The sequence below is a fragment of the Medicago sativa genome, chromosome 1 (assembly GCF_051527215.1).
Source record: "Medicago sativa cultivar Bolivia chromosome 1, Bolivia_mono, whole genome shotgun sequence".
NCBI lineage: Eukaryota > Viridiplantae > Streptophyta > Magnoliopsida > Fabales > Fabaceae > Medicago > Medicago sativa.
In genome coordinates this window covers 71,932,594-71,949,365 of record NC_140749.1, presented here as the reverse complement: position 1 = coordinate 71,949,365, position 16,772 = coordinate 71,932,594, and the positions used below count along the sequence as shown (strand labels likewise).

The window sequence follows — 16,772 nt, the reverse complement described above, 5'->3', positions numbered from 1 at the left end:
GATTTAATTTTTAAATTATGCAAACTAATTTCATACTAGTCTTTGCTTTTACTTTTCAGTTTTTATGTATTATTACATGAATGAAGTAAGTTCGATGGCTAAATTGTATAATCAACTAATTATTAAATGTCGTACACTTACAAGATCAATATAATAGTACAGTAACCGTCAATTGTTGATTATTAGCGTTTCTAGAACTGATAATTTTTAAGATATATTGTTTGACAGCCTTGTTAGTGTGTGTTATTTGCTATAAATTTCTTTGTCGTGTGCAGTCTGTTCATATTCTTAATAATGCAATGGAAACCAAAAGTTTAATATCCGATATTCATTTTCTGTTATTTCTCTGTAGTTGTAGTGCTTATTCCTTTAGGCACAGAAGGAGGAAAATGAATTACCCAGAATAATAAAATTATATTGATGTAGTAATTTACTTGATTCTGAATCATGACGAAACAACTGAATCCTAATTACACTAGAATTAACTTCAGCCGAAATGGAGACCATACTGTATTGTAAGTTACACAATATACATATCTTAAGTCCTTCCTTGACAAAGTTGTTGGCAACCAAAAGAGATTGGAATGCAAGAAAGATAGGATGGATCAAAAGAATAGGAATGTATTATCGAAAAATGAATCAGAAAATAGAAAATGGAATTCTGCCCAAGGGTTTCCCTTCACAAAAGATCTCGTATTTTACTCACAAATCAAATGTACACAATGTTCGCAATTCGCATGCATCTTTGTGTACCATATTGAATAATCTCCTCATGCTAACCAATTGCCCTGACTAATTATCCCTTCTCACCAATCCTCACTAACCTACTCTAATTGTCTCTGACTTTTTTTTTGTTTCTCTCCTTTCTCAACAATGCCCTAAGAATACCACCCCCGAAAATCAACTTTTTCCTCATGTTGCAATCTAAAAGATGGTACATGGGAAACCCTCATTCAACCTTGTTTTTCCATTCTAATCTACAGTGCTACATGAACAGTAAGATAATGGGTGTGCATATATTCATTGTATGTTATTGGCTCGGGTTTGGTCCGTTATTTTCAAAACAGTGCTTGGCTGGCAGAACTTTCCATTTACTCTTATTTGGGCCTGGCCCATTAGGTCATACACTAGACCCATGTACAAAGCCCATTCTTTCGCTCCTTGTTTCTCCTTTATAATGCCCATTAGGTCAACCATCTCAAGATGTATGTTTCTAGTGGCGGCGTCGTTGGTGACAACCTTGTGGGTTAGCGTCCTGTGATTTCCATGTTCAGGGCATTGCCCGATGCGTAACCGGAATCTCTACTGCCGTCATTTGTAGATCCCAATCTTGCCAGACATAACCAACTTTACACAGTAGGAAAATATTTTTGTTTTATGATTGAGGATTTCCTGTTTGGAATGAATTAGTTTATTTGTTTACGTTTTTGTATGGTCTAACTTTCCCCGATTAAGGTGAGCATTAATGGTACAATTTTTTTGAGGATTCCTAATTCTTCCGCTGTTTGTTCTTCTGCTTTCTCAATAAGTCTTCTATATAATAGCCGCTATTCTTATAATTACTTCAGGTGCTGCTTATGTTATCAAATCTGTCTTTTTGGTGCGAGTATAATTAAATTTGTCATAATTTTTTTCAGTCACCTTAAGTCTTAATTGTCAAATTTGTTATGATTTTTGACATATGTAGCTTGTTGGTTTTCAATTTTGAGGGGTTTTGAAAACTATTGTGGCAGGGAAGGATCCAGAGATCTAACAAATTTGGGGCAAGAATTTTTTAAGTATTATGTAAAGTCAAAGTATCATAATTTTTTTGACAAAAAGATTAAAATATTAATTGAATAATATATGGTCGTGTGTGTGTGCGTGCGCGCGTAATTGTTAAATAACATAATAGTAGTATTATAGTTTATATATAATATCATAATCAAACATGCTTTTGGCCTTATAATCAAACATGCTTTTGGGAATACGAATTTCGAACAAACAACAATAAGGAAAAAAACCTCTTTCCCCTAGGTGGAATCAACTACATGGATTAAATCATGCATGGTGTGAACATATTTGTATAACCACACTGATATTGGAACTTGTACCCAACCAATGTATTATTAGATACATCCTGGCATATAGAGGCATTCCATGTTAATTGATGTTCTGCATATCTGTATATTTTCTAATTCATGCTTAGGAAGTTTTTCAAATTTTCTTCTGCTTTTCTATGACAGGTCAAAGAAGAGGATGATGCAATTGTTGATAGGAAGCTTCAAGTACGTTTGAAACACAGGAGGCATCGAAAAAAAAGTAAACAGGTGAGTTTTAGGACTTTAACTCTCCTTTTCCATTTGGTTGATCCAGAATCTGTCGGATAATACTCTATGTCCTTAGCAGAGGATGTTGTCATTTGTAGTTTTGTTTACATTTCACACGCAAATGATTATTTGGGTGTTAAAAACACCAATCAATAGTTTTTTGTATAGAGCAAAGAGAAGTGGTTATTGATGTTCATAGTTTGGCGATGGCACCTAATTGTAGGAATCCACTTGACTTGTTGTTGATTGAATCAATTTGTTTTATTTCTTTAGACATAAGCATATCCTCTAACTAAATTTAAATGTAATTCAGCGAGAAACAAGTACACCTATCCTGTCGATGGAGAGCCATGTACAGAAGTCTTCATCTGTTGATCAATTTAACCCTGATACAAAGGAAGGAACTAGCGATGAAGGGGAAATTCTGTCTGACAATAACAAGGCTGCAGGTTTGAATATGGAGGCCACTAAAATTAAAGGTTTTGATGCCAATTTTCATCTTGACAACGGAAAGCCTATGGGAGATGGTAATTTGCAAGATCCTCCCAAATCTCCACTGGGTGATGATATTGAACAGAGAGGAACCAAGCGTCTAAATGACGGTGAGCTTGATGCTGATAAAAAGAAGGGCCGGGCTGATATCGTCAACAGTGACGATGATATACCCGTTTCCAGTTCTGGTAGTAGTGATTCAGATGACTCAGACGACTCAGACGATTCAGACGATTCAGATGATTCAGAGATAAATGTTTCAATAAGGTGAAGTAATGTTACAGAAAATTTATTGCTGCAGCCAATGTGATCTTTTGATCTAATTCCTATTGCTTGGATAGTTCCTTCCATGTTTTTGCTTGGTAATCACGATCTACACCTCATCCTCACACTGAGGTTGCTGGTGGCTTTTTGAACTGCATGCAATCATCTGATTTTCTCAATGCCTATGCTTTGATGTAGTTCTTTAGACATTCTTACAGTTGAGACATAGCACTAGATGATACTGGCTGATTGTCAGTGATGCATACATGTATACATTTTTATTTCTTGGGTCATTCTTATACTGATATGCTCCAATGATGGAAAAGGAATTAAAGGTGGCTTGAAAAACATCGTGCTTTCTGTTTTCTTGTGATTTTAGGAAAGTATATCTCAATTTAACAAATTTACTTGATGATTTATGCGAGTTTCTGTTATTATTCTGTTGTTTCACCCAGGTTCTTTTTTACGATCTTTCGGAATAAGAATTTCTGTAGCTGTCTCATTTCAATGAAATATTGTAAATAAGATTTTGAGGTTTATATGGTTTTCATGCTGTTCTTATTTTAACTTGTTTTTGTACATACTTGACATCAAGTCACCAATTAACTATGTGGTTGAGTTGTATTCGTTATCACATTTTGTCATTTTTTTTTTCAGCACTAAACGAAGACGCAAAAAGAAGATTAGGAGGATACTTGATGACACTGAATTGGGAGAAGAAACAAAAAAGAAAATAGCAATTGAAAAGGTAACATTTTCAATGAAGTCTTTGTTTTGTCGAAACTAAACTTACCAGTCCAAATTATTCATTACTCTCTATTTTTGTAGGAACGTCAAGAACGCCTGAAGTCTTTGAGAGTACAGTTTTCTGCTTCATCGTTCGACACTAGCTCTGCTGGCTGTAATGGGAGTTCATCCGAAGGTGCAAGCGTTGAAATTCTTGGTGATGCACTGGCAGGTTATATAGTGAATGTTGTGAGAGAAAAAGGTGAAGAAGCGGTTAGAATACCTCCGAGCATTTCAGCAAAGCTGAAAGCCCATCAGGTCATTTAACTTACGGACTTTTGCCTTTTCTTTTCCTCATGATTTAAATTTAACTTACGTAATGTTGTTAAATAGCGGCTATAGTGGCGCTATAGCGTGGCTTGTACAGATCGCTCTATTGTTACATTCCAAGATACACTATTTAGTACAAAGTATTGTCAAATAGCGGCTATTCCTTAAATTAAAGAATGACATGATCAACAATAATGAGGGAAACAATGATATAAACTGATTTTAATAGTAATAGTAAATATTCTCTCTGATATCTTTTACATGAAATTAGCGTACATAATAAATAGGGCAATGGCTCTATTCTCTGCTATTCTTGTTCTTTCACAAGAATTCTGCTATTTTTTTTCATTTCTTTCTTTCAATTTTTCCAATTCTTTTTCTGGTTTCTTAACAGTTTCATATCTACAGATTGCCGGAATAAGATTCATGTGGGAAAATATAATACAGTCAATCAGAAAAGTTAAGTCTGGAGATAAAGGTCTAGGGTGTATTCTAGCGCATACCATGGGCCTGGGTAAAACATTTCAGGTATTGTACTCATTCCGGTGATTCTAATATTTGCATATAATTGAATTCTGAATTGTTGTTTTTAGAAAATACACGTTGCGGATCTACATCTCTTTTGTGAAATTGATGATAATGTACAGTTCTTGCTTGAGTATGCATTTTCTTTATTTTTTCTTCTCTCATTTGTTAATTTTTTAAATAATTGTCATTACCAACCTTTTGTAATTCATGATAATGTGCGTTTTATGGTTTGAGCTTTAGATTAAGCTGAACAAATATAATCCGACAGTGTGACTTCTGTTCAGAATGTTGCAGGTATGAATTATAGTCTTTGACAGGATTGTTATTCTTCACCTTCCAGACAAACTTACTTCTAATTAAATAAACCCATTTTTTGTACCTGCTGGAATATACCAACCACACTTTTCTATTACACACAGGTTCATGCCTAAGTACAGTTTTTGCTGTGATGGGCAGCAATGATAGTAGTTATGTTGAGGCCAAGAATTGGAAAAACTCCAACATTCTTAAGGGGTTAACTTTTCTCAATCAATCCAGCTCTCAAATTTCCAGAGCCAGATTCTGCCAGTTCTTTCATTTACTAACTTCTCTCTTTCTACCACATAAACCGTGTATGGTATCTTCACTGGCTGCATCACCATCAATAGAGATAACTACACTGTGTCCCGAGTCCTTGCTCATCTGGCAAAAATGCCGAAATTGCTAGGCAGGACGCTGTGAACAGGGTTTGAACCCCGGCTCCTCCACTTGTGTGTTGTGAGTTTTCAAGTGGCTATTGCCATTTCGTCTATCCGCAACTAGATTCACGATGCCAACAACCACCGTTGTGTTGTCATCTTACTCTGTTCTTTCTACAACTCCGTTTTGTTGGTATTAACAAGTAGAACCGGTGATTTAAGGCTATAAACCTCATCACTTTGCAGACAACCCCACAATTCCACTGCAATTTCTCTTTCACTAAGATCAAAATGCAGTCAAAGTTAATGAAGTGTGTCTACCTCGGGCGCAATGAGATTGTCTTGGTTGCAGTCCTCAATCTCCATATCTAGCACCATCCTCACTAGTAGTAACAGCCGTGTCCATTCCAAGGTGGTGTGGGAAAAAATCCACAACACTTTTCATGTGCAAACTCATGTTAAAACTAGGAAACGGCGGACTAAGCTGCGCTACACAAAGCCTGAAAATCACTGTCTCTAAATATCTTCTCAGAGTAAAAGCAATAGTTGATTAACTAATTTCTATTGGAGATCCTGTTTCTCCTTAGAAGCTGTTACATGCCATCTTTAAATGTCTACCCATAGTCACAGAATTCGCTGCCTTACCAAGGAACCGCGAATTGGTTCGCACGTACCGGTTCGCGGTACTTTGGCGAACTGGTTCGTCCGAATCCGCGTCTGAATTCGCAGTAAACAACGTACCGGCAAGATGAAGAGAGAACCGATCAAAATTCTCACAGTTTTCCCCTTTTTCAGCTTTGAATTGCAATTTAGGGTGAAAAAACGGGGCAATTTCATGAGTTTTCATCATTCTCTTATTAATTGTAAATCGAAATTGAAAGATGGAAGAAATAGCTACTGGAGAAAGAAGAACTGCTGAAGAGATTCAAAGAAGATGATTTTTTTTTTTTTTGTTCTACAGATGAAGATGAAGTGGTTAGAATGAGAAAAGACTTGTTTAACCAACCACGTGCGTTCTTATTCCATAGTCCAAAACAAGTGGTTTTTTCCAATGCAACCACGTGCGTTCTTATTCCAAAGTCCAAAACAAGTGGCCTTTTCAAGATTCACAATAACTTACTCCTTTTTTTTTTTGGTACAAAACTTATTCAACTTTATTTAGTTTTTGTTATAGGGAAGTGAACTTTATTTAACTCCCCTTCAAAAATAGTAACTTCATTTAAATATTTTATGCGGTTATCTTATTTCTTATATTTAGGATAAATATTTCAAAATCTTTATTTTTGTAACTATATATTTGTTGGTTTCAAAAAACTAAAAAATATTTTTATTCTTAGTATACAAGCTATTATATTTTAACAAACCACGAACCCATAACGTACCAACTCTGTATACCCCCCACGTACCGAATTCTTCTAGGGGTAGCGTACCGCGTACCCGAATTTGTACCGCGTACCGAAGCGAACCACAAACCGTGTGACTATGTGTCTACCTGAGAAACAGGAATCAGTAGCAAAATTGAACCTCTTTAGATCAAAGATTTCATAGTCTTACCATTGGTGCAAGAACTTTGAATTGGAAACATTGCAAGAAACCCCCAACAAATAAAGCCTCTTTTAGTATCTTTAGTTGCTCTTCTAATGAGCACCCTTCTCCTTCAACTTTTTCCCAAGCCATCGTTGCTCTGTCTTTTGGCTCATATCCGATGTTGTCAGATCTTGCCAGGATCAGGATAGTTACCTAGGATCGGCAAGATCGCAAAATGTAAAAGTGGAACAAGATCAAAAAAGAAAAGTGTGCCATATCAAGATTTGAATCGTGATTTTGATGACATTGCTCATATCCCTCTTGTTTTGCTTGACCTTCTAGCTTTCTTCCTCAGTACACTGGTACTAGATGTCTCTTTTGAGGAAAGACATTACCATCCACCAACAATTAGCATGCTTATTGATATGCATTTTTTTATTTATTTTTTTATCAAATCCAAAATAACAAAATGAAGTGTCTGATGAGAAGTTGCATAAAATTTGAAGTTAATTGCAATTGGAGGATAGGAAGTAATTATACTTTAATCTTTTCAAACGGAAAAACCAGTAGCCACTAGGGCAAAAACAAGGCTTCCAGCAACGAAGGTTGTGAAGCTGGCACCCACTAATCTGAACGGGAGACTGCATGGAGCTTTACTTCTATGCTGTATCACTCTGTTGTCAATAGCGGCCGCGCCCGCCGCTATAGCGGAGCGGAGTGGAAAAATCAGGACCACCGCACCAGGCCGCGTCAGCGCGTGGCATAGTTGTATATATTTGGTATTAGCCATTTTCGATTTTGCCATCCCTTTTATTTCATACGATGAATACTTCATGAAATTTTGAGTAATGTTTAGGGTATTTTAGTATTTCTTTTTTAATAGTATGGTATCTAGTATTAAATTTATTAGTGGCCGCACCACCGAAATAGCGCCCGCACCGCGCCCCGCTCCCTTATCGCGCCAATTATTGGGTTAGCCGCGCCGCGCCGCGTTGATAACAGAGCTGTATCTTATATTTGGACCTCTAAGTTTTGTACTTCTCTTCAAGGCTCATTGTACTGGATAATACTATTACAAGTCACTTTAAAAAAAAACGTTTGTGTTTTATTATAAGTTGCTCTACAATACCAATGCATCATTAATGATTTTTTCCTATCATACCCTTTACCATTTATTACGCTCTCTTCTTTCCATTCTTTAATCTCTTTTTTCCATGTCATTAATAAGGGATAATTTTGTAAAATCACTCATAATTTCTCTTTCCAATCAAAATTAACTACATTTATTAATGTGTGAAAATATCAAAACGACGTATAATAAAATACGGAGGGAGTACTCTATAGTAATTAAGCATCTAAAGGATAACTAAATAATAAGAGTTAAAATGAGAAATATATCCTGTTATAAATTTAAAGGCAAAGGAATTTTGGTTCTAGTTCTGTGCATTTTTAGTTGGGAATAATTTATGATTTATTTTTTCTTTCTGATTTTTCCTTTTGCTGTTTACGGTTTTGTTCTTATTACTGGTTGTGCTGGAACTTCTAGGTAATAGCTTTCTTGTATACGGCAATGAGAAGTGTTGATTTGGGTTTAAGAACTGCACTTATAGTCACACCTGTAAATGTGCTACATAATTGGAGGACGGAGTTCATCAAATGGGCACCATCAGAATTAAAGCGACTAAAGGTCTTCATGCTGGAAGATGTATCTAGGTTTGTTTGTTATTTTGTTTTGATACGATTATGTTTACTAGCCAAGCGAAGTTACCATATTGGCTTGTGTTGTAACTAGATATTACTACACTTCGATCTATAGTAAATAATTATTTAAAACTAACATCTTTAACATTAATAAGGTCTGATTCATGTATTTTCTGCTTATTATTACTCTGGATTTTTTCACCAACTACTCGAGTTTGAAATTTTAATAATTGTTGGATAGATAGAGTTATAGTCATACTACATTTTAATAATTTCAGAGACTTAAAGCTGTTGGACTGTTTGTTGGTCTATTTAGGTAGCTACTGTTTGTGACAATTTGGTTAGTTATTGTTTTCCGATTCTGTCAGAATCCATTGCAACAGTTTCCATCACTTTCTGTGACATATTAAGAGCTCATTACTGAATTCATCATTTTCTGACTGGTTAATTACGGCTCTCTGTTTCTCACTGTTTCCCACTTGTTCCTTCATAACTGGGAGCAGTGCGGAGCTAGTCCAGAACTTGATCCCAAAACTCAATACTGTTTTTGCTCTTAAGCAACTGGGTTCTCAGGATTACTTAATTGGATTGAAGCCAAAAATCTTTCAAATGGTGGTTTGCTGCTCTCCCATTGCAAGTATGTTGGGGACTGGCTAACTGAGGCTGAAATGGGGAAAGCTATGGGTGTCTTGATTCCAATCCCTCGAGGTTGCAAACTCTTCAAGTGTATACTAGAGATCACATGTCAGATCCGTAGTTAGTAAATTTAGTGGCCCATTCAACTCAGTCCGTTTATCAGGATTAAATCCTGGTGAAGAATCTTGAAATTTTCAAGACCCGTCAGTAAGCAAATTTAGTGAGACTGTGTGATATTTGTGCTCTAGTCCTGTATGAATAGATGTAACACACATGTTTATTTCCCTAGAAAATCTTGTTATAGCTGCTTTCCGCCTCCGGATGTTTGTGATTTATTTTTGAGTTGCTCTTGGTGGATTTCTTATCCTCTTCTCTAATTCATTTCTGTTTCCTATTCTTCTTTTATCATACGAGAAAAATATATGAAAACATTCCGTTTATTTTTTTGACTATTTTATGGGACTGATTGTTATAATTAGACATTATTGCGAAAGCAAATAGGCAACAGCAAAATCCATGTGGCTTTACCCCCTGTCACTTCTATAATTTTTCCAGCCAACAACTTGTTCACTCGACATCGTGCTAATACAATTTCCTTTTCCCAGAGATAGGAGGGCACAATTGCTCGCCAAATGGAGAGCAAAAGGTGGTGTACTGTTAATCGGCTATGCTGCTTTCCGGAATTTGTCTTTTGGAAAGCACGTGAAAGACCGGGAGATGGCCAGAGAACTTTGCCATGCTTTGCAGGTAAAATTATTGAAATAGCACCTCTTTAGGCATTGCTGTCAACTCTCTTGATATTAGTTTGGGAGTTTAAATATATTGGGAACAAAATGTGCTCGAGAGAAATTCAGTGTGTAGCTTATGCATAATCTTCTCATTTATCGTACGAGCACATCAAGTATAAGAGCTAACCAAGGACCGATTAGAGAGCTGATTTCCACAAATTAATGACTGCCATAATCGTAATCTATTAATATTCCTACATGTGTTGTTATTCATATGCTAGTGAATCTAGGGCCTCTCATTTCTATAAAACTCCTGCTATAACAGGGGTCAGACCTAGTGTAGGTTTATTGTTGACAGCCTTACCTTGCATTTGCAATATCTTTATTTAGTTGATTTAATAACTTGAACCTATAACTTGTTAATCAAATGTAAGCGAGTTGGCAACTCAAACTATTGCACCAAAGACGCTCGAAAGAGTAAATTCTGAAAACATGGTTGTAATCACTCAGTCAGTCAGTGGATTTATTCTTTTAAATTTTAAAATATTAATATAATCTTCATTAGTGTTTTAAAACTGAGTTTGTATAGTGTATAATTTTCGTTTATATTTTACTGTTATATTATTATGTTTTTATAAAAAAAAAAACTATGATGTACCTGTACCTCATTTTTTCCCTCTAAAAATGCCTCATCTTTTACCTGTACCCGGTACCGTACCCTTACCTATGCATCATAGCCCCTAGATAATGTTGAATACTTAAGCTTTTCTATTAACATTATGACAACAAAATCCTTTTCCCATTAGATGAGGTAGGCTACATAAATCAAACGTCTCAATGACATTCTTCTTAATGGTTTAACCTATAGTTTTTCTTAATCTTCTCTTCCTCTAAATATTGGACCGCTACTCCATTTGATATATCCTCCTATTTGGGGTGTCCACAAGTCTTCTCCAGTGGTGTTGTTAAATAGCGGCTATATCATAGCAGAATTCGAACAAATCGTTATTGTTCGCAGAACAAAAACTTTGTCTCATTTTCCCTAATAGGTGCTAGTGCTATCCTAACTAAATAATGATTTTATATTTTTCTACTTTTTCTTGTGCCCACTCATTCATTATAATTCCCTCTTTTATGAAATTTTGAGCTTAATTTCCTGCATCCCCATATCCTCCACATCGTATCGTACTATGTACCTAGGCTTCTTAGCATGCAAGGGTACAATACATGTACTCTATCAAGATTGTGCCCTTGCTTCTCAAATGTTATAAGGGCTACCTACAGAGAGGCTGAGTAAATAATTGCAGAGTGCAGCTACCGAGATGCTGCCTCTTGGCAGTAGTGCTGTGATAGGGACTTTGGTATTTTGAGGTGCCTTCATGCTACTCCCTCCGTCCCTATATCTAACCACCCATTTGATTTTATTTTTGTCCCTAAATCTAAACCCCTTTTCAAATTACTATATGCATTTATTATTTTTTTCCTAAACATACCCCTAATTAATACTACTAACTTGTTTTGAAATTTAAAAAGTCAAATTTAATACATATACAAACAAAGGACAATATGGTAATATTAACATACAAAACAGACATAATAATTACACTGTCAGCTTTTCTTAAGAAATGTGAAAAAAGCAAAGGGAGCACCCAAGCAATTGGGGAACCCTCCCTTAAAAGCTAGTTGTCAAAGGGGAAGAACCAATCCACTTAAGTAATTCAGAGTATCCCATACTACTAGATGCAGGATTTAGGTCTCATATTACCCCCAAGTCTCGATCACGATGTTTCATTTTGTATAGAGTCAATGGCCTAGGATTATGATGGTGTTGTCTGTTTTTTCAAATGATACTGGTGCCACACTTTCAAAAGGGGGGCTAGACCACAATAGGCAGGTTAGTTAGATGTGGTGAAGAAGGCTGCTGGAGATGGGTAACATAGGTAGGGTGTGAATATCCTAATAATTTGAAATTTGAAAGTCCTACAGATCTTTCATTTTGGTTTCAATGGTGGGATTGGACTGCCAATTAGACATGGAAAAGGCCAGTTTATATGGTAACCATGGCAGAGAGACAAGCACACTTAAAGTGAGATAGCCACCGAAAACTAACTGTGGAAACACAGACTTCTAACTTTTTCGTTGCATATTTTGGAAACTCAGAAGTAGAATATTGACTTCATTAAGACTCCTAAAACTTGTATTCTAATTTGTGTCATTTGTTATTGCATTTTTTAAGGTTGTTTACATGTCAATGCAGGATGGCCCTGACATTCTTGTGTGTGATGAAGCCCATATCATTAAAAATACTAAGGCTGACGTTACTCATGCCTTGAAACAAGTAAAGTGCCAGAGAAGAATTGCACTTACAGGATCACCTCTTCAAAACAATCTCATGGAATATTATTGTGTAAGTTTGTATAAAAGTTACAATTTAGAGACCATTAAGTTATTGCATACAATCTTTGACTCCTCATCGTTTTATTTGAAATAGATGGTTGATTTTGTACGAGAAGGTTTTCTTGGAAGCAGTCATGAGTTTAGGAACCGGTAAGGCTTTGTTTACTTTCTCTGTTCTGATTTTTACTATGGTTTATAATATGCACTTCTGAAAATATTTCCCTGTATGTGCAGCTTCCAAAATCCTATAGAGAATGGTCAACACACTAATTCCACTCAGACTGATGTAAAAATTATGAACCAAAGGTCTCACATCCTCTATGAACAATTAAAAGGCTTTGTCCAAAGAATGGACATGAATGTTGTGAAGAAGGACCTACCGCCCAAAACTGTTTTCGTGATAACAGTCAAGCTTTCTCCCCTACAACGAAAATTGTACAAGAGATTCATTGACGTGCATGGGTTCTCTAATGTTAAGGAAAATCAGGAAAATTTAAGAAAGAGGAGTTTTTTTGCTGGGTATCAGGCATTAGCTCGGGTAAGTACACCTTTGGAGAACTTCGTAATCAATTTAATTGTCGGAGTAAATTCAGTAGATATCATGATTTGATGAATAAAAGATGGTTCCAAGAGGCAGGAGCAATTTGATTAGATGGAAAGGATGGGAGTTAAAGAAGCTAGGGTGTTCTTTTTCTTCTTAATTTTGTTGAGGGGTAATAAATTAGGGGGGAAATTGTGAACAGCCGTTGATTTGGGTTAAAAATTGGATAAATATAAATGTTTGCATTAGTTAGTATTAGGTTTTTAAGTTAGACTTAACTCATTCTTACAAAATATTCTTGTAAGGTGAGGGGTGCCGCACTTTGCAAACTTTTTTCAGGCTTTGTCTTGTTTTAATTCGGGACCTGGGTTTTTCCCAATACTCCCTCTCACATCAGCTTTATTGGGATTTGGGCTTGATGTGTGACCCAAATGGATATGGTCTAAGACCATATTAGGTTTTTATATTTGGTCTAGCTCATCCTTACAAAACTGGCTTGTAAGGTCTCTCACTCTCTCACGGGGAACCAGTGCTTTCTTTGACAAGTCACTCATAACACCGCAGATTATGGCTTCTGGAGATAAAATAATTTAAGTTGCTTATTAATTTCATTTTCTGTCACATAAAATGCTGAGGGGAAAGTTTTATTAAATATCATAAAATTAATGTATAGATGTTATGTAACGTTTGTTAATTAAAAAAAAAGATTTGTTATTTTTAGAGTACATTGTAACTGTTCACCCAAAAAAAAGAGTACAGTGTAACTCGCAGCTTTGGTTTTGCATTGTACTTGTCGTAGCTAATATTTTATATTCTTTCACTTGTCTGTTGGGCTGTATTCTCTTGAACCTTTGGCCTCTGTTACTAACTGAACTACCTTCAGTTAGTTCCGTTTATTCAGCTACTTTAATTAACTAAATATTGGGATTCTAAATATCTTTAGCTGGATCTAGTTCCAGTTGTATTGCAATCAGTTAATCATTCAATTGTTCAATGCTGTTCTTTATACTTTCTCTGTTATCAGATTTTAACATTTGTCAAAATTGCCTAGTGATTTTGTATTAATTTTAGTGTGACTTTTTTTTTTTTTTTTTAAAAAAAATGTTTTAACTTTTGAACTAAAAATGAATGTCAAGTGATTATTGTGTTTTGTTAAATTATGGTTATTTCCTATCTTGTCTTAGTGTACCATGATGATAATGAATTTGTTGTTTGTAGTAGATATGGAACCACCCTGGGATTTTGCAAATGGCAAAAGAAGACAAGGAATGTGTTAGACCTGAAGATGCTGTTGAGAATTTACTTGTTGATGATATCTCAAGTGATGATTCCGATTCTAATGTGCTTGCTGGAGGTAACTATGTTCTGTTGATTTTTAACAAATAAATACGACAACAAATTTGTCTGTTCAATGAAAGTTGTCAGTTGGCTATAAACACATGGCTTGCCTTTACATAATCCAAAAATCCATTGACCTTTTTATACATAATCCAATAATCCATGGACTATTTTGAGCTTTCTTTATTTTTATGCCATCTGTTCTTCATATCTGGAATTTAATTGTTTTTGTTATTTTTTAACAATTCATTACCTTACAGAGAAGTTGAAGTATACAAATGATTTGCCGCCAAGGAAGGATGGTAATGGATTTTTCATAAAGGTAATCATAAAACAAGTTAAATTCATCAATGTTATTCTATAGTTGATTCTTTGATGAAAGAAAGCTACGAGAAGGGATTACTAAAAGAAACTCATGAGAGGTTGTTGTATAATTTGATAACCAACTAAATTTACAATATGAAGTATTTATATGAAGGAAGTAGCACCTAAATGATTCAGTAACTATTTACTAACAATTCTAAAAGAAAGTCTTTACTAACATAAACATAAACATATAGGCTAATACCACATACTCTCAACACATTTTGACTTAGAATACATCAATGTTGCCCGCTTTGATTGTTCAGTTCTTGTTATTCTGATATTACTCTGTGTGGATCACAAGTTTGATCACTTGATATGTTATACTTTTAACATTTTGCTCCTAGAGTTTTAGTGATTGGTCTTACCTGACAATTTTTCAGGGCTGGTGGAAAGATATTCTTCAGGGCAAAATTTATAAAGAGATTGATCAAAGTGGCAAAATGGTTTTACTAATTGATATACTCACCATGAGTTCTGCCGTGGGTGATAAGGTATTAGTTTTTAGTCAGAGCATACCAACCCTAGACCTCATAGAGCTATATCTCTCAAAGCTACCACGAAGTGGAAAGCGAGGGAAGCTGTGGAAGAAGGGAAGAGATTGGTATAGGTGGGTTCATATTTTTCTTAAATTAGTAAAATTTTCTGCTACTCTTAATTTTCTGCTTTGTTTTTATTTTACTGATTATTAATTTTTATTTGTAAATTTATTTTGGTATTGGGAATGTATGCTTTCTTCCTTGAATACTTCCATATGTGGGCATTGTTATGTTATTAGTTTGATGAATAAAGGCCTCTTTCCCTGTGTGAGTATTGCCGCTTAGATTTCCTTAAGTTATTCAGATTAATTTTATTATTTTAACATCCTTCTGTAATGTTTTTATATAGGCAGGCCCAAATTATTAATGTATGCAAATTTTCTCGTTATTTATTTTATTTTCGGGCACATAGCTGTAGATGTCTTGTATCTTTTTAAAGGTTTCAATTATTTCTTCTCAACTCTGTTAATTTAATATCAAAATGCATATGGTGCTCCAGGCTGGATGGAAGGACAGAGAGCTCGGAAAGGCAGAAGCTTGTTGAGAGATTTAATGAGCCTCTGAATAAAAGGGTTAAATGCACACTTATTTCAACCCGAGCAGGCTCTTTGGGTATTAATCTTCATGCAGCTAATCGTGTTGTTATAGTTGATGGTTCTTGGAATCCAACATATGATCTTCAGGCTATCTATCGAGCTTGGAGGTATGCTCATGTTAATTTTTTCCCTTAATTAAAACAAGCTTTCTTTTTTGGGAAGCATCACTTATAATAGGAATAAAATTTTGGAGGAATGTTGGTAAATTATTGATTTTCAATTGGATGCAATGTTAGAAATTTCTCTGTTTTCCCTTAATGAAAAACAAGCTTTCTTTTGGGGGAAGCATCACTTAATAGGAATAGTTTTTGGAGGAATGTTGGTAAAGTAATGGTTTTGAATTATATGCATTGTTAGAAATTTATTTGGGTTGTGAAAAGGTGTTCTATTCGGTGCAACGCTTATTGCCTTTCTACAGGAGTTTCCCTTTTAAAATTGTTAAGGGATGAAACAGATTTGTGAAGGATATCTTCTCCTATCTATTTGTGTTCTCATTTCTGTGTATATTTCGTTTTTGGAGAAGGATATCTTCTCCTATCTTTTTGTTTTATCTTCTTTTTACCTTAATAGGATTCTGCTTTTATCTTAAAAAGCAAACATGATAAATTCAAAAAAGGCTGTCAAGTTGAGTTCTTCTCTCATAGTTAATGTTAAGTGTCATATACCAACCCTTCTAGTTTAGACTGTTGGAGGAAGATGCATGGACGATGTTTTTATTACATCTCTAGATAGCACAACCCTCATGCAAGATTTATTTAGGCCTGAAACGTGGACATTGCTTAATGTACAGATCTACCCGCCCGCCATATGTTTAAACTCGATTTTTTATTTAGAAAATTGAGGGGTGATTACAATGTACCGACATTTTATGATGGATTGTTTTAATCCAACCATTACAATCCTAATCCAAAGTCAATCAATCCATCTATTCTGCCACCTCTAGTTTTTATTAACACTAAGCCATTATGATATTATCTGAAAGTTTTTAACCTTCCACTTTGTATTATGGTCACCTATATTTTTCAATTCTTGGAATTTTTTTTTTGCTCTTGGGTTTAGATAGTTTGACTGGTTTCAAAA

The 16,772-nt window shown here is 35.1% G+C and overlaps 1 protein-coding gene across 2 annotated transcripts in view; it reads left to right on the top strand.

Annotated features, from left to right (window-relative positions):
* The window catches only part of ATRX (P-loop containing nucleoside triphosphate hydrolases superfamily protein), a 29,027-nt gene that overhangs the window by 8,365 nt on the left and 3,890 nt on the right, over window positions 1-16,772 (top strand). For both annotated transcript variants that reach the window (XM_085733934.1, XM_085733928.1), the window contains exons 9-22: window positions 2,226-2,309; window positions 2,623-3,068; window positions 3,723-3,813; window positions 3,894-4,109; window positions 4,530-4,649; window positions 8,400-8,566; window positions 9,796-9,937; window positions 12,176-12,325; window positions 12,410-12,465; window positions 12,550-12,853; window positions 14,078-14,210; window positions 14,455-14,516; window positions 14,941-15,167; window positions 15,596-15,799. In XM_085733934.1, coding sequence (XP_085590060.1) covers window positions 2,226-2,309; window positions 2,623-3,068; window positions 3,723-3,813; window positions 3,894-4,109; window positions 4,530-4,649; window positions 8,400-8,566; window positions 9,796-9,937; window positions 12,176-12,325; window positions 12,410-12,465; window positions 12,550-12,853; window positions 14,078-14,210; window positions 14,455-14,516; window positions 14,941-15,167; window positions 15,596-15,799 — 2,402 coding nt within the window. The remainder of the gene's footprint in view (window positions 1-2,225; window positions 2,310-2,622; window positions 3,069-3,722; window positions 3,814-3,893; window positions 4,110-4,529; window positions 4,650-8,399; window positions 8,567-9,795; window positions 9,938-12,175; window positions 12,326-12,409; window positions 12,466-12,549; window positions 12,854-14,077; window positions 14,211-14,454; window positions 14,517-14,940; window positions 15,168-15,595; window positions 15,800-16,772) is intronic.